General features: G+C 43.1%; 1 protein-coding gene across 3 annotated transcripts in view; it reads right to left on the bottom strand.

Moving 5' to 3' along the window:
• Positions 1-293: 293 nt before the first annotated feature.
• Positions 294-23,236, bottom strand: part of TRABD2A (TraB domain containing 2A) — a 78,869-nt gene continuing 55,926 nt past the window's right edge. For 2 of the 3 annotated variants that reach the window (XM_082783727.1, XM_082783728.1), the window contains 3 exons: positions 9,275-9,365; positions 4,486-4,743; positions 294-1,007 (listed from right to left, as the gene is read on the bottom strand). In XM_082783727.1, coding sequence (XP_082639853.1) covers positions 827-1,007; positions 4,486-4,743; positions 9,275-9,365 — 530 coding nt within the window. In that variant the 3' untranslated portion in view covers positions 294-826. Of the gene's footprint in view, positions 1,008-4,485; positions 4,744-9,274; positions 9,366-23,236 lie in introns of those variants that run through there. The other variant, XM_082783729.1, reaches the window with a different exon arrangement.

Here is a 23,236-nt window from a genome sequence, read left to right as displayed (position 1 = left end):
GTACAAAGGATTTTTTTTTTTCCTGAAGAAAGTGAATCCAACCGTAAAATAACAATATAATCTTGATTTAGAAAGATAGGGGAAACCTGAATCTGGTGTTCTCAAATCACCTCTCGAGAATTTATTATTTTGGAAGCAAACAGTGGTTTGCAGAATGTGAAGATCCCCAGGCAATTATTTTTCCTTGTATATGTGTTAGTGTTTAAGAGACTGGTCTGGCCATTGGAGGTTCAGGCGTACCGATCTTATAACAGCACTAAACAGACACAGCAGAAGCATTCTGTTCACAAGTCTTTACTGTTTTATTCTACTGTAGAAGGTGTTGTTGTAAACCTTTATATATAATCTGGAGCCCTAATAAGCAAGAATTAAAAGCGTTACCAGTAGAGACATAAAGTACCAAACTTTCTCCCAGCTGTGTTCGTATGATCAATATACACCATTCTAATAAACAAGTTAGTGGTGTGTAAATCTTCACACAAGGCAACAAAGGTGAAAAAACTGTAATTCAGTCGGGCTCATACAGCTAAACAACAGCTATGTTATAGCGACATTATAAACTTCCCCAAAGCATTATGGGATAACATGAAATCATTCTTCTGCAAGAGAAGGATAAATAACACTTTCATTAAAATATCTTCTCCTGTATTGGGCAGGTCAAACCAGTTAACAGTGTTAATGATCCAGACTCAGGAAAAGGAGGCAGTATAAGAACACCCCGAAGAACAGGTGTCCCTCTCAGAAAGTCTTCTCTGTTTATTTTGTCACAAAAGTTCCTTTTCTGCTTCCTAAGGCGAGAGCCCTGCCGCTCGGCTCCCCCTGCGTCTCAATGCAGCCTTATCACATGCACTGCTGAAGTCAGTAGCGAGGCCAAGAGAGGGCAGAAAAGCCGGTGAGCGCCGCTGGTGTCCGTGCGAGCATGGCTGAATCGCCCGTGGCCCCGGGGCTGGGGTTCGACGGTGATGTACCCGTTGATGATACGGATCCGCGGAGGAGGGTCAGTAGTGCTGCAAGGCAAGCAGAGAAGGACATCAGCCCAGGTTGAGCACAGAAATGGCTGGTGCACACAGAGCAGGATATCTCCACCCTCTGCTCCTCAATTCCCACCTACCAGGATCCTGAGACACTGGGCATGGTCTCTTGTGCTGTCTTGGTGCTCACCAAAGGACTGTGTCACTCCGTGTCAGCGCTGCCTCTCCCCTGCCCCAAGAAGGACTCCCCAGTCAGCCTGCCCACCACTCCCACACAGTCATCAGGTGGGTAAGCACTCCCAGCACCCTGCAGCATGCCTCTCAGCTGAGCAGGAAGGAAGAAGGACAAAACCACCTGTACAGCAGAGCAGAGTCACTGCAGCAGCACTTTCTCTACAGGAGGAGGCACCTGCTTTCAGCTGAATCCATATTTCACAGACATACTTCTGTACACGCAGCTTAGCCTGGACCAGACTTGCTCTTATGCTGTGTATTCCCTTCCACAGGTCAGGAATTACAAAGCGTTTAAATAAAATGCTTTCAGGAGAGGAAGAGTTGCTGCCAGAAGCACTCCCTAGCGCCCAAGACAGAAAAGTCACAGGGAAAAAAGATCACTGCATCCCCGAGCATCTCTGGTAGTACTGAGGGCTCTGAGGCAGTAATAAACAAGAAACTACATTCTTGTTTAAACCCCATGTACTGCTACATTCCCACCATGACAGCACATGGGGGAGGAGGAGAATTTTACACTTTATGCTGCTGATACCAACTGCCTTGAGCCAGGTGAGCTCCGACAGTGTTGTGCTACAGGTCACAACTCAGAAGGGCTGGGTACTAAACAGGTGTTTTTCTCTTTGATCAATGGATTAAAGCCTTGTATTACCCCACATCTATAAGGCTGGCGTACATCCCGGGGCCTTGTGGTGCTATTTGGAAGCTGAAGACAATGTCTGACAAAGTTAAAAGCAAACCTGCCTGCCAAACACAAAGGAGTCATCTCTCCTGCACACAGTCCCTAGCTGCTGTGCTCCATTCCTGCCTTATTTTGGCTGACTGTTTAAAGCAAAAAAATGCTTTGGGAAATTGAAGGCAACTAGTACCCTCTTCAAAAACTCTTGCCCTTCCATATGCAAACGTCCCCACAGGAGGTTTGAACAGCACCAGCAGAGAAGCCAGCTGGCGGCACAACAAAGAAATACAGCTGTCAGCTGATACATGCATACAGGAGCACGGACCAAAGCCATTCAGCCGAGCCCACTACAAGATTGCATTAAATCACTCCAGCTACGCCTTTCACGTTTCCATGAGGAGAGGCCTGAAGTTACAAGCGACCCAGGCCCATGCATCAGAAGCCTGAGCACACTAGCTAGCTGTGTCAGGGCAGCCAGGGCAGTGCGAGTAGGGCTGAGACCCGTGTCTGGATTTCCGTGGGGACACGGGGCGGCAGTGCCAGCAGATGGGGCTCTCAGCCCAGCCCAGGGCTGCACAGGCAGACGATGCAGCAAGGGCTGCCTGCACCCCTGGTATCTGGGGGCAGAGAGCCTGCCGATGCTCCCTGCTTTACAAAGAGCTGTGTCTAAGTGACAGCTGCCTCGCTGCCATCTAGCACCTGGGTATATTTCTAGCTCAAAGGATGACAGCTAGTAGGGGAAGATAGGAAACATCACAAGCAAACAGGAAGGGAGGTGTTTGCTGCTCCTGTATTTATGCCATAGTTTCCTAAACTGTCATCATTAGCTCTGCTTTTATGTCGCTATTGTCTTGCAGTACTTGCAGTCCACTATATTCCCTTAAAACACCTCTGATTTAGTCACAGTAACTCATCCTCCCATATTCTGTCACCTGAAGGCACCAATGCTCACATCAGGGCACCCATAGATGCTGCTGAACATCATAGGAATACCTGCATGTGAAAAACTGAACATGCTAGTGTGCAGGTAGGATGAGAGATTGAATTCAGAAAGACTAAACCATTATTTACCGTTTCAGCTAAACAAATTGTCAACAGAAGCTCCAAAAACCTATTCATTAATACCTGGTATCAGCTACATTAACAGAAATTAAATGTTAAACACTAAATCAGATGTGGTCAATATAATGATTCATTGTATCGGTGAATTTTGGACTGTGTATAGGTCTGCCAGTGAGCATGCAAACCTCCGTGTGCACTTGTCTCCCTTTCTCTCCAAACTACTCACACTTAGGTTGCAAGGAGGAACAGAGAGAAAGTGCACAAAATTACTCTAGAAAAGAGGGAATGGAGTCTGGTCTAAAAAGTTTGACAGTGTTTGAATGCTTGGATCAGAAAAAAAAACAGCTGCTGCACTTGTTTGCAGCCAGTCTGAGAAATTTTATTACTCAAGGCAGTGGTAGAGCTGGGACCAAGGGATAAGATATAACACAGCATAGGAGATATACTCAGCACCTTGGGGAACAGGAATACACTTTTGAGGGAGAATAAAATGAATATAAAAACTTCAGTCCCAGAACTGTAGGCTCTTCTCCATCATCCTGACCTCCTTGGTTATTTACAGCACCACAAAAATAAAATGTTTTCAACCTGAATGTGGCAGAGATATAAAAAGAGCCGAAATCAGGCCTGTGTGTTATCCAACAGGAGGGAAACATTAAGGTATACATTTAGGCACAGGCCTAAGTATAGCTTGTGAAGGAGAAGTAGACTTTTTTTTTTTTTTTTTTTTTTCCCAGGCTGCTATAGTTCCTGTAGGTGAGTAAGCTCTTCGGAGTGAAAAGTAGGGGGAAGGTGTGAACCTTCTCCCCACAGCATACTCCATTTTTCAGCTTAACTCAATCATGCATTGGGTTGTCATCCCCCTTTCCAGATCTCCAGTAATGCCATGGGGATTGCACATTCTTTAGCACTGGAAGAATACAGAGACTGTAAATGAAATGTTGAATAATAATCAAATAGATCACATAGCACAGCATGGATTGGAAGGGACCTTAAAGTTAACCTAGTTCCAATCCCCCTGCCATGGGCATGGATGCCACCCACTAGATCAGGTTGTCCAGGGCCTTCTCCTCCAACCTGGTCTTGAACACATCCAGGGATGGGGCAATATTTAAGGGGCATAAATATTGCACAAATGCAAGGATCACATACACCAGCTGTAAGAGTTTCCACATATGCAGCAGCTCTTGGATAGAGGTCCAAGACTGCAGGCTGTACCATCTACCGGTGGGCCCGGCCATGTGTGATGAAGCATACTGCCATATGCTCACAATCTCTCAAGCTCAAAGAGAAAATGGTTCAGGCAAGGCTTCCACCTGTATTATGGATAATTTTCCACAAACCTAACCATGCGTGAAAAAGCTATTTAATCACTAAAACCACAAGCAACCTTAAGTAAATGTCTCAGCAGGAATCATGGTGAGGGAAAGGATCAGATCCTGTCCTCATCGTGTACCTAGCCTTTGCAGAAGCTTGGCCTACTCAGTCCAAGTTAAAATCAAATTCGTTTGACAAGCCCGCCTCCCCTGCCCCGTTAGCTACCTTTCTTCAATGCGAACCCAGAGGTCATTAAACTGCCGCAGCCTTTGCTTCTTCTGCTGCTTCTTCTTCTTCTTTTTGTACTTCCTGTCCACCTTCTCCAGCACATCGATGCCGTCAGGGAGCAGCAGGTGAGGCAAAAGCTCTTCCTCCTCCTCTTTCTGGGGGTGCAACGGTGGAGGTAGCTCCTGTGACTCTACATAGGGGCTGTGTGCTGGTGAGGACGATGAGAAGGCTAACAAGCTTTTGGGTGGTTTTACGCTGGAAGAAGAAGGAAACATGGATAATGTTTGAAAGGGCTTTGAGGCAGAATACTTGTAAAGATACCATATATGAAACAAGTGTTTCTCCCTGCCATACAGACTGGGTGATTATTTCTTTGCGTTGTATTCCGACCCCCCTCTTCCTAAAGTAAATATTCTGATCAAAATGATTCTCTAAAATAAAAATCTTTGGAAATAGTTAAGCTGGACCTGAGTAAAGGATGCAGTCTGGCTCAAAGTAGAATAACGGTTGGGAATAACATTGCATATCTAGAAAGACAAGAGAGCAATCACCTTTTAAGTCAGAGAAGATCAAATCTTTCTCCTCTAGTTTGACCTCCTGCAGAATACATCCCAGACTATTCCTTTCAGCAGTTCCTGCACAGACCCAACTAACTTGGTGGGGAGAGGAAGGGGCAGGATGAGAAGGCAAGCAATGAGCTAGCAGAGACTGTGGTGGTCATGGTACAGAAATGCACCCTGCAAATGATTATCTTAGAAGGAAATATCTCAATATACCATTAAACAATCCTCTGAACCATTTAGTCTGCAAGTAACTGGCTGTAGACTAGCTACAGCAGTGCCAAAATTGCATTTTCTCTCCTATGAAGCCAGGTAGCATAGAGTAGTGAATACAAAGCATTTATAAAGCATCAGGTCAGGGGGCATGTCTGAGGCATAAGTGATCAGACTTCAACTCACTATTGCAGCATTTACTTCTAGTGTAAATATTGTCGCCATGCTGATCTGCAGAAAGAAATAATGCTATTCGGATAAGCTTACTGAGGAGCATGAACACGTGTCTTTTAAAGGGCTGTTTCAGAAAAGTATGGAGGTCCAAATGGGGTGTGGAGAGGAAGGAGGTAGAGCAATCACAGCTCTACCACAACACAGAAGGAAGCTTTGCATGCATTTATATTAAGTAGTGAGGGAGTAGAAGTCAGGGCTTCAGCTTTCTAGCAGCATAGGTCCTAGACTTAAAAGTGTCTGGTTCGAGCTGGCAGTTTTATCTGGAAATTCACAGCAGCTACAGCATGCTACAGTGAGACTATATGCATACACAAGCTCTCTCACACAGGAAGTCTGTGAAGCCCAAGAGAGCACTCAGTCAAGCCTCCAGGAAAGGCTGTCGGGGCTGTTCTAACCCAGCTTAGTGTGAAGGTGATATGTCAAAGAAACAATCAGCTCCACCATTATTACTCCAGCTCTGTCTCATTATACTTTAAGCAGGCAACATCTCCCCATCCATACTCTGAGACATGCAGTCTGCATGCAGTCTCCTCTCCGGTCCTGGCTTTGCTGGCCCACACGTCTCATTGTCGCTTGGAGTAAAGTGATTCCACCTCTTTTCTAATTTACAAGCTTCCTGATCAAACTCACATGCTCTATCCACTCCATAGATACACAGTTCACAACACTAATATCTGACTGATCTGTAGGCTATTTCATAAAGAGAAAAACTGCAGCAGTTTTCTGTAAGAGGACAAGGCTGGAGACTGGCTTGAACTGAAATCTGGAAAAGTAACAAAAGAGCAGAGGCCGCTGTGCAGAAGCATGGCTTCAATCACTGAAGCCTTTCCAAAATTATAAGCTGTGTTTCTTTTCTGCCCTGCAATGTAATGGACAGGAGGAAATCCTGCACACATTTCAGCATGGCTGAGTTTTAAAGCTAGCCCATCACTGTGGACACATCTCTTTTATGGACAGTAAAGAGGGTTCATCCTGAAAGAGGATAAATGAGGTTGTGGACTAGACCACAAGGGAGTGAGCAGATGGAAAATGAAGAGAATCTGATCTTATTTCCTGCGAGGAGAATCACAGACAGATCATATGGTGAGCTTTATGTGACAAAGATCACTGCAGAATGGGTTGTGGGCTACTGATCTCTCAGAATCTTTGTGATTGTCACAGTTTCACTTTACCACCTCTGAGGTGTCACAACACTTCAGCTCTCCTCCACAACATCCTCATATCCCCCAGCTCCCCCTACTGAGTGACGCCCATACAGTTCTAGGGATGTACTGTGATCGCTTTAAAGGTCCTCTGCATATGGTTCCCTTTTATCTGATTTCTCTTCCCTGTATCTCTGTCCTTTGCTGGTGAAAATCTCCAGGTGGGCTCCACTGCACCTCCTCTGTTCACAGAATCACAGAATCACAGAATTTCTAGGTTGGAAGAGACCTCAAGATCATCGAGTCCAACCTCTGACCTAACGCTAACAATCCCCACTAAACCATATCCCTAAGCTCTACATCTAAACGTCTTTTAAAGACTTCCAGGGATGGTGACTCCACCACTTCCCTGGGCAGCCTGTTCCAGTGTCTAACAACCCTTTCGGTAAAGAAGTTCTTCCTAACATCTAACCTAAAACTCCCCCGTTGATAAGACTGCCTTACTGTCTGCATCATCCCTAACAGAATTTGTGGCCATGAGATGCTGGAGCTCAGCACTGCTATAAGCAGAGCAAGAATGACCTCCAAAATGCATGGCCAGACATTTATTCTGATACCTGCAGCCTCAGAGCACTATGAACAATGGACACTCAGGTACATAACCTCCTCTTCAACTCTTTCTACAGGTGATTCTTCCAGAGACCCTTTAAGCAACTGCAGGAAAAGGCACACAGATACAGAAGATACAGACACAGATACATCTTTCCCCCAAGGACTCTGACATACTCTTGACATAGGTCCTACCCCAACCACAAATGTCCTCCTTCAGAACTCACATTTTTCTTGAAACTCCTTGCATATTCTTAAATCTGTTTCCAAGTCATCCAGAAGTACTAAAACCTTTTCTCAGAGAAAACACTCCAGGAAAGAGCTTCTGCCCAGTATTGCTGAGATGCAATCAGTGCCAGAGTCCTGTCAAAGGCACAGCAGCAACTAGTTGGACAGGGAACTCGTAGGGTGCTGTCAGAGGACCTGGGTGCCTAATTACCCTAAGAATCATTGATCACCCGTGTTCCTGATGGGTGAATAAGCTTGCCCTCCTCTCCACAGTTGCCTGCCCTTAATTTCCTTACAGCTACTCCTTTACAGAGCAGCAGAAGATTCTGTTCATTCTCAATTACCTATTGAACTGTCTTTCATTAAGCTTTTAGAAGCTGCTATGGCTGTTTTAAGGACTATCTAAGCTAAGACTCTTAAAAACAAACAAAAGAACATCAAAAAATGAGTGCAGGTTTTTGATTATCCCCGTAAACACTGATATACTGGGCTGCCTAGCATGACTTCAGTCACTATTACAGGATTGTTATGTCTTGTGGGTAAGCACAGAGGGTTTCTCTATGTCAGATTGCCTACCCATTGGTGGCAACGGGGTTAGGGGAAGTGCTGATGTACTTATAGGGATGGATCTTGGCTAGACACTGTTTCAGTGCAAGTAGCCTTAATGATGTATGTCCACGTCAGGAATCACAGCAAAAACCTGACCTGGCAGAGTTTGAGTATCATGGTCTGAAACAGGCAGCAAAAGTGCTGCAAAGAGAAGGGTGAAGCAACCAGAGCAGGAGAAAAATATCTGATATTATTTTGCACCACATCTTTCTGGAGCCTTTGGCATAGACCAAGACTCTGAATGTGCCCCCTGAACAATCCACATAGGAGTTAAGGGTCATCATTTTTCCTAAAAGCCCTGTATCAGAAGTGTGGGGAAGGAGGAACAGAGAGGCAAGAAGTGAGGGCACTATAACTGCAATCAAAACTTTCTTCCACTGTGGTCTTTTAACAGTGACTACAGTGAAGAATGAAGGTATCTGAGAGATGCCAAGGGCACATGTTTGGAAAAAGACCATAGAAGGGGGAGAAAATCATTGCAGATCCTAAGCTGGTGGCAAGATGTCCAGGAAGAGGTAAGTTGAGAGCACATGTAATTTTCTGCAGAGTGTGGAGGAGGAGATTTTTTGGCATTCTGTAGTAACTGAAACCATGGAGACAGATGAAGGCACCCAGTGAGAGAAAGAGAGGCACTAAGGGGGTAACCTGAAGGAGCTGCAAGATGAACCAGAGCAGCAAGTAGCTTGGCTTAAAAATGCAGAAAAGAGCAGGGGACTTGTGAGCAGTCATTTTTGGGGACAGCTTGGAAAGAGACTAGGTGGACTCTGGGCAGTCAGATTCAAAGCTGAGAGACAGCAGTCAGAAAGAATGGAAAATGGCAGTGTAAGAGAAAGTGTTGAAAGGTAGGGCAACTGAGCACTTAAAAGCAATGGAGGAGAAGCCTCTCTCATACCAATGTGGTGTGAGACAGCATCCAGGTCTGCTACATCAAGCATGAGTGCTCTACAGCTGTTAGTTTAAGAGTTAAAAACTTACAAGGAAAAATATTTATTTTATCAAAAAGCACACAAGCCAAGCCCAATAAAATCTTGTTCCCAAATCTGCTTATGGGGGAGAAAAGTAAACTGCTTGGGAGCACAGAGAGAGCCTGGCTCACTGTTTGGTATAGTTTCAGCTGCCACTACCTCTTCGTGACTGTTTACAAACCCACCCTCCCCGTGGCTGCTCAGCTACAATAAAAGCATGCATTACTTGTTGATGGCTTGTCCAGCTGGAGTATGTTCTACCTCGTACCCTTCTCTCCTCAAAACATCAATCACTGTGTTGTTGCCCATGAAGTGACCTGCAGTTAAGAAAAAAATGACATCAGAACTCAAGGAGCAAAGGGGAAGAGAGAGGACAGCAACAAAGTCCTTCCTGATCACAGGACCCATGCTGCACCCAGGGCAGGCAGTGCTTTATCACTCCCTGCGAGCACGTACCAGAAACACAGGATCTGCAACGAGTGATTACTGCACTTTCCCAAGGTCTTTTCAGTTACCACATTCTGCCATTTTAAATTGCAGATGTGATTGAAATGTCTCCCATCCAGCAGGCTGTTGCACTGTCAGGCCACTGTGGATTTCTTGGTACAATAAAGGATTAAGTTGTGAGAGACCTGGTCAGGAGCCGCAGTCAGCCTACGACTGGGATGGTGCAAAGTAGGTCAGCATCTGGCCGCAATGTGTGCGCCATTTTAACATCCTCAGGCATCAGTAAGGCACTAACTGAGATGTCAGTCAACATCACTGACAATTTTTAATTGATTAAGAAGAGTATAACCGCAGCAAAGAGAAAACAGCTCTGAAAGCCCATGACTCTCAACCCTTTTTCATTTTTTTCAGTGTAAGCCACTGGGGACAAAAACTTCACTTCAGTTGTGTTGACAAAAATTTGTGAAGGATTTAGCTAGCTCTGCTCTAATTCCATGATTTATGGCTCCATTCCACTTTCAGCCAGATGTGGTGGCTGGTCAGCCTGTGATTTGGCATCATCGTGAATAAATGATTACTAAAAAGGGTGTAGGGATTCTGAAGGACTGTGCGCTCTGCATGCTGACTGACTTTCACAATCACAATCAAACAAGGCTGCTGAGAAGCAACAGAGGGCTGGCACGGGCCCTCATAAATCTAGCATTTTGAAAGCATTTGTTCATTTAACAGCCTGCATTAATTAAAGCTAGGCTTGAGCAAATGACTTATTAAAGAGCTCCCTTGCCTTTGCAGATACAGGCAGCACTAAAGTTGGTAATTTCAGAAAAACTGTTTTTTTGCTAATATTCTTCAAAAATAAGTGGGAAAAAAAAAAGACCAGAATGATTCTAGTGGGCAGAAAAAGCAAGGATTTAAGAAAAAAGTCCAGTGGTAATGAAATTAACAGGTACTAAGCTCAAAGAATGTATGATTTTCAGTCCAAAACAGGTTGAATGAACTGAAGCATAAAATTCCAGTTTCTCATGCCACAACAGTAAAGGACTTATGAAATGTCAGCTTAATGCATGGTATTTGGATGGTATAATTTGAGCACATATTTTCTAAACAAGCCTAAGAAATCAAGCAGATCTAGCTCAAATGAGACGATTTAATGAGGCAATGTAAATTCCACCAATAGGTAGCATATCTTCTCATTAATAACTCCATTTTCCTCCAACCCCTCAATCTACCTTCAGAAAGAGGAAAGCTTGACTAGGATGTGGACTTAACCTAACACTGCTGCTATCTGTTGCTTGCTAATGTTTCAGCCTCAGGTCCGGTTAACATGTGGAAAGTGAGAGTTTCCTCATGTCAGTGAAGAGACCTGATGCACTAGGGAACAGGAATGATTGTAATTAAACGTCATAATCAAGTAAGATTAGCCATTGGAAGGTCAACATCAGGCAAATAGGGTGCCAAACCTAGTTGTTATCTCTTACTTTTAACACAGGGGAGACACAAGCATCAGGAGGGAGGGAGGGGATTAATTTACTGATCTCCAGGCTCCCCTGCCTCCAAGCAGCAGAAGAATGGGCATCTCCAAAGAGTGATTCACCCTCTTGTAAAAGAATGGGAAAACAAAACAAAACAAAACAAAAAACAAAACAAAACAAACAAACAAACAAAAAACACAACAGCCCTTAGAGGAGTGTGTCCCTGTTGGTGAGGACAGAGGCAATGTACATAGCAACCTCAGAATAGGTACCCATCTCATGCAGTAGCAGTAGACAAAATAAATAAATAAATAAATAAATAAATAAATGAATAAATAAAGTGCTAAGGCTCTGAACTCTTATTTTCCTAACCCAAGCCCTCGAGGAGGAAGGAGACAAGATGCAAAAATAAGCAATCTAAATGACAATCTCTAGTGTTAAAATAATTTTCCTTGTGCCAGTTTAAGCGCTTAGGATCTCACGCATTTCAAGATCAAGCTGCTCACATCACACCATCAAATTCACTGCCTCCTCCTGATCTTCAGTTACCCTTGCTCAGAGTAATAATTTAGATCAATATTTAGGAAATGAATGTAGCACGTGGGTGAATCCCATTTCAATCCGTCAACATGCTCTAGCGATTTCCTGAAGCAAGGCCTTAATCTTTTTAATTTGATGGAGTGATAAGAATATCTTCTATATCATACTCATGTAGGGACTTCACAGAAAGCCTTCGCAATGCAAGGTTATGCCTGCTTGTTCAAGAAAAATTGAGTGCTAATGTGTGTAAAAGAGAGCAGACCAAACGAACAGACTCTGTAAAACATGTATGCATGTATATACATACAGGTATGTGACACAAGATTGCTCAGAAGACATGATCAATCAGGAACGGCTCAGGCTGGGCACATAAAAGGATTACGAGATGTCAGTGTTTTTCCAGCCGAAAGACAGGCCATGCACACTCCATTAGACAGATCTGGCCTGGGGCCCAGGGGACTTACAGGCTCAACCCGAGTTTGGTGTAAAATGAAAACACAACAGATGGCTGAGGGTTTCAGGTACAGGACGACACCAGGATCCTCTCTGATTTGAGGTAGCACTTCCACCCCTTTTCTGGGCCCTGGCATAAAAAGAGCTTGGTGGTGTGTGAGCGATGTGATCACCAAAAGCAACTGGAAGAAACATGAGAGAGATTCACTCTCCAAGGTTTAAGATCAAGCAGCTATGCTGTAAGGGAGAATTAGCCCAAAGCCATGTGATAGGGAGTAGGCCTCTTTCACCTGTTTTCTATTTTAGCCTAGCACACTTGAATGCCCCCCAAAAGAAAAGCCCCAGGCCCTGTCCCATCAGAGAGCCTGCTCTTTTCTTTCTGTACACAGCCCTGCATTATCCTCACACCACTAGGTGAAGAGATGCCTCTGAGAGGTCAATTTAGTCTGGCAGGGGGTGGGGAGCCATGAATCTCTATTCTTCTGTGTTCAAGCTCAAAGAGAGACTAAGAAGCTGTTGTGTGCACCAGCTCAGCCATGCACTCTACTGGAGAGTAAATAAGACCCCAGCCTTTAATCTGCACTGAAAGGAGATGGCATGCAGGGACCGCAACAGGCAACGTGCTCAAACAGCTATGCTGACTGACTATAGTGCGCTTGCAGCCGGGTCCACACACTCCAATGTGCATGGAGTGCTCCTGACCTCTGTGAGAAGCAATACCTGATCTTGCAGAACACAGGCTATGACTGTTGCTGAAGGTTACTAATGAAGCCCACGTCTTCTGGTTGCAGGTTTTACTGCCAGTGCACACGGAGGTGTTTTCATCTAGCTAACTCTGCAAGGTTTATTGGTTTCAGCAGAGACTCCTGAAGTCAAATTTCACTGGTTGTAAGGCTGTAAGTTCTCCAAATCTAGCCAAATGAGCAAGGAAAGACTGTGCAACAGATGTTTTGTTTCTGTTTTTATTTTTCATATAAAGCAAGATTTTAAAACTCAAGAAAGCTGTTCTTGTCTGCATTTCAACCAAATGCATTATTTCAAGCTGATGCACAAACTTCCTTGTCCTTCTGTTAGAGTCATGTAAAAAGGAAACCCCCAGGCCCACGTAATTCTTTGTTTGATGTGTTTTCCTTAGTAGAAACACAGCATTTCCCATATGCCCCACAACTGGACTTGGGAACTAATACCCCAAGACAGTAAATCACTTGAAAAACGTGTGAAGAAACAAAAATGTTTGTTAGGAAACCTGATCTAGATTGCTGCTCTGCAAGAAGTGGTGGGAACAGCTACAGCACATGATTATAACAGTGCAACCACAAACTGGTACAAATTATTCAAGCCACTGGGGACACCCTAAAGCAGGATGTTTATCTCTCTGACTGGACTGTGAGTTTTCAGATGGTCTTATGCTGCCAGAGTCTCTCTGGGTCACTGAAACAAACATTTTCAAGGCTGTTTTAGAGGTGCAGATCTTACAGTTATTTTGGCATAATTTATAATATTTTGGAATAAACTTCCTAGAAATGCCTGTGGGAAGGATCATCTGCTAGCATTCCTACTAGACTGCTTCCAAAAATGATACATATAAATGCATATAATCTGCCCCAGAAGGGTGAACTAGACACCTGTAGGTGGCTGGATTAAAGTTACTGGCCTGTAAAAAAAGGCATGACATGAGGCTGCTGACTAAGCTACATGTGAACAAAAAAAAAAGGAGAAACTTCAGCAGAAATTATCACTTGACTGTGAGTCACAAAGGAGAGCAGCTTGTTCATCTATCTGTGCGCCTCCCATCCAAGTGTTCTTCTCTTACTCTTTAGTAACCTACATGTCCTCCAACAGCAGTTTGTAAACCAATAAATGCATGGTGAAGGGTCCAAAAATATCAGAGCTCCCTCAAACAAAAGCAAAAGAGCAATGTTGATGGCCTGAAGAAGAGGGACATGTATGACCCCAGTCAGTCCCACAGGCTGCTGCTGTGAAGAGTTGGAAGTTCACCATACGGCAGACCTGGCCAAGGACCTCAAGAATGCAGAACCGTTTCACTGAATGGAAGCCAAACCACAAAACAGACACCCCACTCCTACAGGTCCAGACCACTTTACCAGCCAGTTAGGTCCATCAGCCCACGAGATGGAAACTGTGATCCCTATTGACATCAGCACCTTACAAAGTTAACAGGAGTTCCCAGAGGACACAGCTCTTAGGACAACAACTGAGTAGAAAGACACAGAAAGTAGGTTTTCAGTCAAATAGTAGAAGAATGGTGTCCCCACAGGCTAGAACCTTTACAGGGTAACTTTCTTTAACCCACTCCATGGCCTGTTATTCCCTGACAGGAGCTGAACAGGGTGAAACAGAAACAAATCATCAGAAAGAAAAGGTTGGTCCCCAGATCTTTACTGATACTAACCTTTTTGGCACACAAAGGACAGCTCATGCTCTGTGAGTGACAGGCAAAGCCTATTTTTCAAACATATCACCAAATGGCCTGGCTCAGCTTTCATCAGACTAAGTGAGCAAAGAAGGGAAACCCCAGCCATGTCTTACTGACAGAGCTTAGCATGCCATACCTGAGGCAGTCATATCATTGCAGCAAGCAGAGGGAGTCCTCGGCTTTGTATAACCACATTACTGTGAAACTTTGTTCCTAAAAATCCTGTGCAAAGCTGGAAGAGGCTGCCTACATGGGCTGGTAACACCAGCAGTGGCAAACATTCCCAGCTGAGCACCCTGATGTAGTGGAAAAGAATGCTGTTATCCACTTAGCAGAGATGGGAAAATTAACCTTGAATGATTTACAGACTGAAAGACATGGTGCCTTGCCAGGACCAAACCAGCAAAATGCACACTGAGGGGGATGTTCAGCTCTTTCATGGTCTAAGAGTTACACTTCCTTGTTTTATCCTTACATAATATAGGAACCTTGTCTGAGCCAGTAAAATACTCTCCCTAGTTGGACAGAGTTTTCCCTAGGACAATTCAAACTGGCCCAGAAGAAGTATGAGAAAAAGAAACCTATCTTTGTGGCTCAGGGGCAAATGTCACCACTTTGCCTCACACATACACATGGGCATACCTTTTAAATACTAGCTGGGATGCAGAACATCAAGTCATTTTAAAACATGCAGTTGTCTCTCTAATGGACAAGCCTAGAAATAACACTTCTTGATCATTCTAGCAGTACTTTCCAAGTCATGAAAAGCTCAGGTACAGGAACAGAAACCAAGATACCAAAATCATGGTACTTTTCAATGTGTAATGCTGCCAGGAAAAGGAAATGAGAAATGAGAAAAATTAAAAATGGGGGTTCAGTCCTAGGGGCGTTTAAGTTGACTGAAAGACTCCTCAGTTCATGTCAGGTGCAGGTATACAAGTATGTTGCATCACAAGACCTCTGCATATGTGTAGATCAAATTCCCCCCAGATGCCATCTTGCTGAGTCTGCACAATTCCAAAAGTGCTTGTCCCTATGGTTATCTATAAGCTGAAATATTACTCCATAAATGTTCACTTGAGGTTTAACTCCACTAAGGCTGGGCCAAGAAGGTTTTGTTTGTTTTGTTTTGTTTTGTTTTGTTTTGCCTTTTTTTTTTTTTTCAAAAAATGCTATTTCTTTCACATTCCTTTTTAAGTATAAAATCTTAGTGGATTATACTTCATTACTCTGAAACCAAAGGGGAAATTCTGGCAGGCAGGAAAACATTCACCTACAGAAAATATTTTCACTAGAAATGGAGAAACTTAAAGAAAGCACCTCAAACCTACATTCATCCAGGAGGAAATAAAAAATAAAACAATAAAACCTTCAATTTCTTTTAAAAAGTGATGTCCTTTGCTAAGTAGTTCATATATATGCAATTACTAGGATTTACTTTCCACATTTGCTTGTAATAGAATCATGTAAACAAGAAACACTTTATGATGTAGGCTTTGCACAACATGGGAAAATTTGCCTAATTGAATAAAAAATAACCTTTAAAGTTACGATTTCATAAGATAACATAAAACCATTTTTTCTTAGTGCAAGACAAGAAGACACCATTCTATGATTCTATGATTAAATATTCTCATCTACCAGACAAAAGTTTTCTGTCAAATCTTTGTCTCTTAAATGTGTGACTTGACTACATTTGGTTCCCTGGATTCCTATTTTCACTTTTGGACAAAGTCAAACCTCCTGATAACGACGAAAACTGAAGCTGGAAAAAAAAAGTTTTCCACTGTTTATAAGGCCAAATTTGTAGCAAAGTTAACATAAGGAAAAAGTTTACAGCCTCATATGGTATGTTTTAGAAAAACCGAGTTAAAAGAAATGGCTTCTGTTCAGGCAGGCTTAGCCACCAAGGCTCCATCTGTACTGACATTTACTGAGAGTTTTCCACTGCTGAAGCCCCAGCTTCATTGGGCAAGGATACACTTACGTAGGTGACTATGCTAGCAGCCAGCATAACATTACACAACGAGGGAAGGAAATACCAGTGCTACATCTGAACTGTGGCTCTCACAGTCAGCTTTGCCACTGGACCTGCTGCTATTCCACACCAGTGATTTCCACCCCCCCCCCCCCCCAAAAAAAAAAAAGGTATTAGGGACTTGAAATTCCACAAGCTTAAAAATGTATTACAAGATGAAAGTCTCCCTGCCGTTGCTGCCTAGTAGAGCTAGCAAAGGGTAAACCCTAGCATAACAAGAAGCTGACAGTCACCAGACTGAAGCAGAAACAACACACAGCTGTTTCACCTGGTTGATTTTGACAGTTCCACTAATAAGCTGGAACAGAGGTTTCTGCCTCTAATGCAGAAATGCAAAGCTTTCCTCATTTCATGTGTCAGAGATGTCAGGACAAGTGCCCTTCATGTGAACCCTGCGGCTTTCGATGTGGGCCCTGCCTTCACACAACACTATCTATTCCCTTTGGGGTTGTTGTTCTAATAAACCCTGTCATTAGCATTCTGCAGACTCAAAGAAGCTACTAAGGAAAACAGTCTCAAAGCTGCTGGCTTGTATCTGGCATTCTCAGATTACAGAGGTACGGGCACACCTTCAGGGACTCAGCTTTTCTTCCCACCCAAAGAGCCTAAAATGATGCTGCATTCCAGAGACAGACGGAGGCAGGCAATCAGCAAGCCCTTTGTGCCTAGGGAGAAGCAAGGTGGCCCCACAGGACTCAATCTGTTTTATCGTTATGTCAGCTACCTGACCCTGCCCCCATTTTTGCCCTCTTCTAGGATCTGCCAAGGTACAGCTTTGCCCAAATTGTTCCTGAACTTCCTCATTACACATTTCAAATCCCTTATGAAAGACATATATATGTTTATATTCCCTGTGCACATCCTCATCTCCAGTTCCAAATGGGCTGAGGTCAGGTTTAAAGCTTCCATGTTGGTCTCTGAATTCCCAATGAATTTCACAGGCCAACCATCTCATTTACCTGGGTACCTTCCATATTCCCATGGCAGCTTTTTTGTTTGGCTTTGTTTTATGGGTATAAACAGTTGTTTAGCTGGACAGAGACATCCTGGGAATAGCACTGTTGATTATTTTTTATAAACTGTTAACAGGTCCTTTCTCTGATCTTTTATTTTTCGGATATCATAAATATAGCTCCTCTTGCATAATTTCCCATGCAAAAATGCCAGAGTGAACAAATTTCAAGAAATAACAGCAAACAGCTTTATATGGAAATGACACCACCTTACACAACATTGAAGGCAGAGACTCAGCACAATTCCAATTCCTCCCATGGCAATTTTTTTTCCAGGATTATTTTGTTTGTTACGAAGTAAGGGGCAAGGGAAAAAGTTACACATACGTCTGTGTGTCCAATGTACTTGGCACCTGAGGTTGACACAACCCAAGGACTGCCTCAAAACCTAGACAAATCAGAGGAAGCCATTTGGTAGACTATGATAGACTATGGGGTCACATATTCTCTCTTTTCCTTGTCCAGACGGCTAGGAAGATGGGTTATGTAGCCATCTTCAGCTCAGGGGCAATTACTCTTCTATAATGGTGCAAAAATCCTTAGAGGAGACTGATGGGTGGTCAGGCACTGGAACTGGCTCCCTAAGGAAGTCATCAGTGCCCCAAACATGCTGGTGTTCAGGAAGCAGGGTTTAACTCGTAGGTTCCCCTGTGTAGAGTCAGAAGTTAGACTTGATGATCCTCATGGGTCCCTTCCAACTCCGGATATGCTATGATTCTATTTTAGATTCTATGTTTCTTTTGCATGTTGTTGGATTACTTGTCAACCATCTGAGAGTTAGTTTTAGTTTAGAGAGTATCAGTTGACTCAACTGCTGAGAGTAAGACAACTAAGATCCTGGAGTGTTTTAAGTGAATTAACAACTTGCTGAATTGCTAATTCAGGCATTGGTTAATCAGCCTGCTCATAACAACTCTTTCGGGAGGTCTTGGGATAAAAGAGAAAAAAAAAAAAGGAAAATAACAGCTAGTCCCTGGAGGTTTGAATCCATACAAACCTGGGTAACACCAAGTAAATACTTTCATTATTTCCTTCAGTAATTAGAAGAAATGGTTGCTGAAGAAGCTTTCATCGTCATCTTTCTTTTCTTAGCATTAATGGTGGTTTGCTGATATCCAGCACACTTTAAAGTGTCAAAATGATGCATTTTTTTCAGGAGCGGTAAAATAACAATAATAATAAAAAAGAGCTCTGAGACAAAAGGGATTTTGACAGTGTTTAAAAGATTAAGAGGGCCGACTTCTGAAGTTCATACATCAGCCAGCATATCTCAGTAAAGTCTTTCATTTCATCAACAGGGATATAAGGTAGCTTAGATCCCTCTATACTGCTTATTCATGAGCTGGCAGTTCTGGAGTTTCTCAGCTGTTCAAAGAAGTAGGAGAGACTAGAGGAATTTAAACGCAGCTCCTAGAGACTCAACTCAGCTCCTAGAGACTCTGGCTTCACCTGAGGCCTTACCTATCAAAAAGTCAGTGTCTCATGCCACTAAGTATGCTTCCACCTGCATAATAATAATAAAAAAAGGATATGTATATATATATTAAAATCAAGGTATTCTTTTATCTTATTCTTTAGCCTCTTCAACAGCAGCCACATTCATCCTGGAATAAAAGTGACCATGTGGAAAGTCCATCTAGAGTTGAGCATGATCAGAAATATCAAGGGAAACAAAGAATGTGTCTATTGGTACTGCAGCAGTAAAATGTAGACTATATAAAACGTGCTGAAAGGGGCAGGAGACCTGGCAACAAAGGACATGGAAAAGGCCAAGGTACTCAGTCCATACCTGCCTTCTTTACTGGTAAAACCAGTCTTCAGGACTCTTAGGGTCCTGTGACCACAGGGAAAGCTCTGTGCAAGGAAGGCTGAGTGTCGAGTAAGGATTACCTGGTTAAGGAACACTCATACAAACCGGACATGCACAAGTCCTCACAGGATGCATACGCAGGAACTGAGGAAGCTTTGCAATGTTACTGCAAGGCCAGTCTTGATTGGTTTTAAAAGGCTTCAATAATTGGTGAAGGTCCCTTAGGGCTGGAAGAATGCAAGTGTCACTCTTATCTTCAAGAAGGGCAAGAAGGAGGATCTGGGGAACTACAGACTGGTAAAGCCTTACATCTCAGCCTGGGGAAGGTGATGGAGCACATCATTCTGAAAAACATGTCCAAATGTGTTAAGCACAAACAGCTGATTGGGAGTGGTTAGCACGGATGGTGCAACCTTGGTTCTTGAAGTTCAGCAAACAAAGTCCTGTACCTGGGAAAGAAGAGCTCTAGGCACCAGGATAGGCTGGGAAACAGCTGTCTGAAGGCCATCTTGGCAGAAAAGGACCTGGGGTGTCCTACTGGACATCAAACTGACCTTCAGCCAGCATTGTGCCCTTTGTGGCAAAGGCCCATGGCCTCCGGAGATGCATTAGGAGTAGCAATACAAGCAGCCTGAGGAAGGAGATCCCTCCTTGCTCCATAGCACTAATGAGACACATCCAATTATAGACTCCCAAGTCCAAGAGAGACAGGGAAAAAGCAAGTCCAGAAAGGGGCAACAAATATGATAAATGATAAAAGCATCCCTTGAGGAGAAGCTGAGGACACTTGGGTTGTTTAGTTTGGAGAAAAAGAGGCTGCTAAGAGGCGACTCCATTGTTCTCTACAGCTTCCTGAGGAGGGGAAATGGACAGGGAGCTGCTGGACTCTTCTCCCTACTAACTAATGACAGAAAATGTGGGAAAGGCACAACGCTGCACCAGGGGAGGTTCAAACTGGACACTAGAGAAAACTTCTTTACTGTGAGGGTTGCCAAATGCTGTAAAAGGCTTCCTAGTGAGGTCGTTGGTGTCCCATGCCTGTCAGTAATTCAAAAGGCATTTGCCTAATGTCCTCAATAATATGCTTTAACTTTTAGCCCTGAAGTGGTCAGGCAGTAGGACTAGATGACGTTTGTCCTTTTTCCTAATATCCCACTGAACTATTCTGTTCTGTTCTATCATATTTTATCATACCAGGAGAGGCTGAAAGAGCTGGAACTGTTCAGCCTGGAGAAAAGAAGTCTCATGTGGGTATTATCTATGTATAAAAACATGACAGGAGGTTGTAAAACAGATGGAGCAGGACTTCTCTCGGTGGTGCACATGAAAGGACAAGAGGCAACGAACACAAGTTGACACACAAGAAATTTCAGTTGGGCATAAGAAAAAGCTTCTTTACTATGAGAGTGGTTAAAGACTAGAGAGCCCAGAGAGGCTGTGGAGTCTCTGTCTCTGGGATACTCAGAACCTGATCATACACAGGCAACCTACTCTGGATGACCCTGTTCTGTGCATGGGAGTTGGACCAGATGATCTGCCAGCCTCAGCTATTTTCTGACTCTGCGATGGTTCAGCAAGCAGGCAGCACCCTTGTAACAGACCGGTACAAGTGATAAAAATCCACAGCACAGTAGCACAGTGCAGCCCTCTCTACTTCAATTTGCATCTGCTGGATAAACCAGAAACCTATACTGCTACTGACATGGCTGTCTCTGGATTAAAAAACTCCATCAGTCACTTTGGCTTAGCATTCAGATCTTGAACACTGCACGTACAGTTCTGAGAAATTAACAATGAATACAGAAGGAAGACTGCTTGTAGAAGATTAGAGCTGGCTTTGTCCCCAAGTTCTTCCACAGACAACAGTAAGTAGATCTAACTTGTAACTATAAGTGCTGCTACATAAAAAGGCCTGTCCATAATTAAGACAAAATCTTTACTGAACCTAGTGGAATGTCACTGGCATTACCATCTCTCTCTTTCCGTAAGTTTTTGTAATTCCCTCCAACAGACTTCCTTTGGGTTGAGACTTTCCATGTTTGCACTTTGGCCAAAAACAAAGCTTTTTGGATAGTTTCAGCAGAATCTTTTTTTTTTTTTTTTTCCCTCTCTACTTTTGTGCAAGCTTAAATTACTTCTAAACAAAAAACAGTTCCAGAAATGAGATCTGACTGTGAAGCGTTTTCAACAGAATACAGGGTGAATGTGTACGATCTGTTAAAATGTTGTAAAAGCATAAAATACACTGGATCTAACCATCAAATCTATTTCTGAGCAAATTACCACATATAATTCTATGTAAGAAGTCAAAATCTATAGCCATGCAGCTACATTAAGACCTGAAAAGATACATGAGCTTTTTGTGCAAAATGCATTACACATCTCTAAACTATATCAATCCACTTGGGAAGATAAAATAAATAACTAATCTTTTCTGCTTTTCTCCCATTTAAAATACAAATGCAAACAGTATTTTATATAACAAGAGAGTGTATTTGTAATATCTCAGCCATCCACAAACCATGACCTTCTTTGGATATAATTGATGATAAAAGTGTTTTTTTTTTTCAGTGATGTTTGGTTAATGGAGAATATTGAACTTCCCTTTAAAAAAATGTAGCTCTTTTAAAAATAAAAGGCACACTGTGGAAAAATCTGAAAAGAAACAACTAAAAGTCCTTTCTCCCTTCTATCCTGGAACCCTTTGATAACCTACTACCATTTTAATGCAATCTTGTCCTGCAATTTACCAATCACTGCTGCGAGAAAATTTTACACTGGTGGCCAAGAGAGGGAAAGCTACAATGCAATGATGATTTAGTCCCACTCCTATAGGCTTTCTCTTTCCTCTTTTCTGCTACTTTCTGCTGCAGCTCATTATAATGTGCCCTGTACTATCACTTTCTTGGGGCCCTATTCGAGTAATTGAACAAGAGAACAATATTCAAGCGATGCAAAGAATTGTGCCCAAGTTATTAGTTCATCTTCACTACTTGCTGGCATCAAAATAAATCTTGTGCAGAATCACCTGTCATACAGGAATCTGGATAAGCAAAAGGCTCAATTAGCTCTCTGGAAAACAATCAAAGCCTGCACTCAAATTTGCATTGTGCACTAAGAAAACCTCAGAACTGTACAGAAATTGATCTGTTTTCTGCATTATGCACTGTGATGTTACTTATCTAATTTAGGCAATTAATGCAAAACAAATAAAGAAGTCCCCATGCAGACAAACAAGGAGATAATGAGGAATTCTGCTGTTAAAAAAATGGGTTCCTGCTATATATCTTTTGCTCACAAGTATCTCTGCATACTGCTGTTTAATTCCCTATTGCATAAGGGGCAGGGGGAGGCTGACACTGTATTTTATGCAGAGCTATTTGGAAGAGCAGATGAGAATGGAGGCCAGCCTGGTAGCAAAGCCAGAGTAAAATAAGAGGTAGTTTCAGAGTGGATCTAGTGTCCCCAGAGAAGTGAATGAACCTGTCTGGATTCAAAAGCATGATGGAAAAGGTTGCATGGTGGTTGGAAAGCAAGACATGTGCACATAAGCCACTCATTAAGCGTGTTCACATGGGCCCAGGGCTCTAGGCAGCACTGCAACAGCGAAGTGCTGTGTGAATCTTAACTCTGCTTTACTGAAAGAGGCAACTGGGACAAAGAAGGGGGCAGCTGAGAAAAGGAAAATAATAGAAAGGAGTAAAGCAAGAATGCAGGAAGCCTGGGATGGGTTTTGGGTTGTCATGATGGTAGAGAAGGATTTGGAAGGACACGGGAGAAAAGAGAAAAGGGCAAGAAGCAGTGGGTGCTAACAGCCACACATCTGTCCATCTGTCCTGCTCCTGCAGTGCTTCTGGACTGTGGGAAGTGTACTGTGCATGCTAATTACAGTGAAGGAAGTCTGGGGGATAAGAGTAGGAAGACAAGGAAATTGACTGGAAGGGAGACAAATGATACAAAAGAACCTTGAAGCTAGGT

Source organism: Aythya marila (genome assembly GCF_965140915.1).
Source record: "Aythya marila genome assembly, chromosome: Z".
In the NCBI taxonomy this organism is placed as follows: Eukaryota; Metazoa; Chordata; class Aves; order Anseriformes; family Anatidae; genus Aythya; species Aythya marila.
Note: the sequence above shows the minus strand (reverse complement) of the source record. Positions and strands in the feature narration are given on the sequence as shown.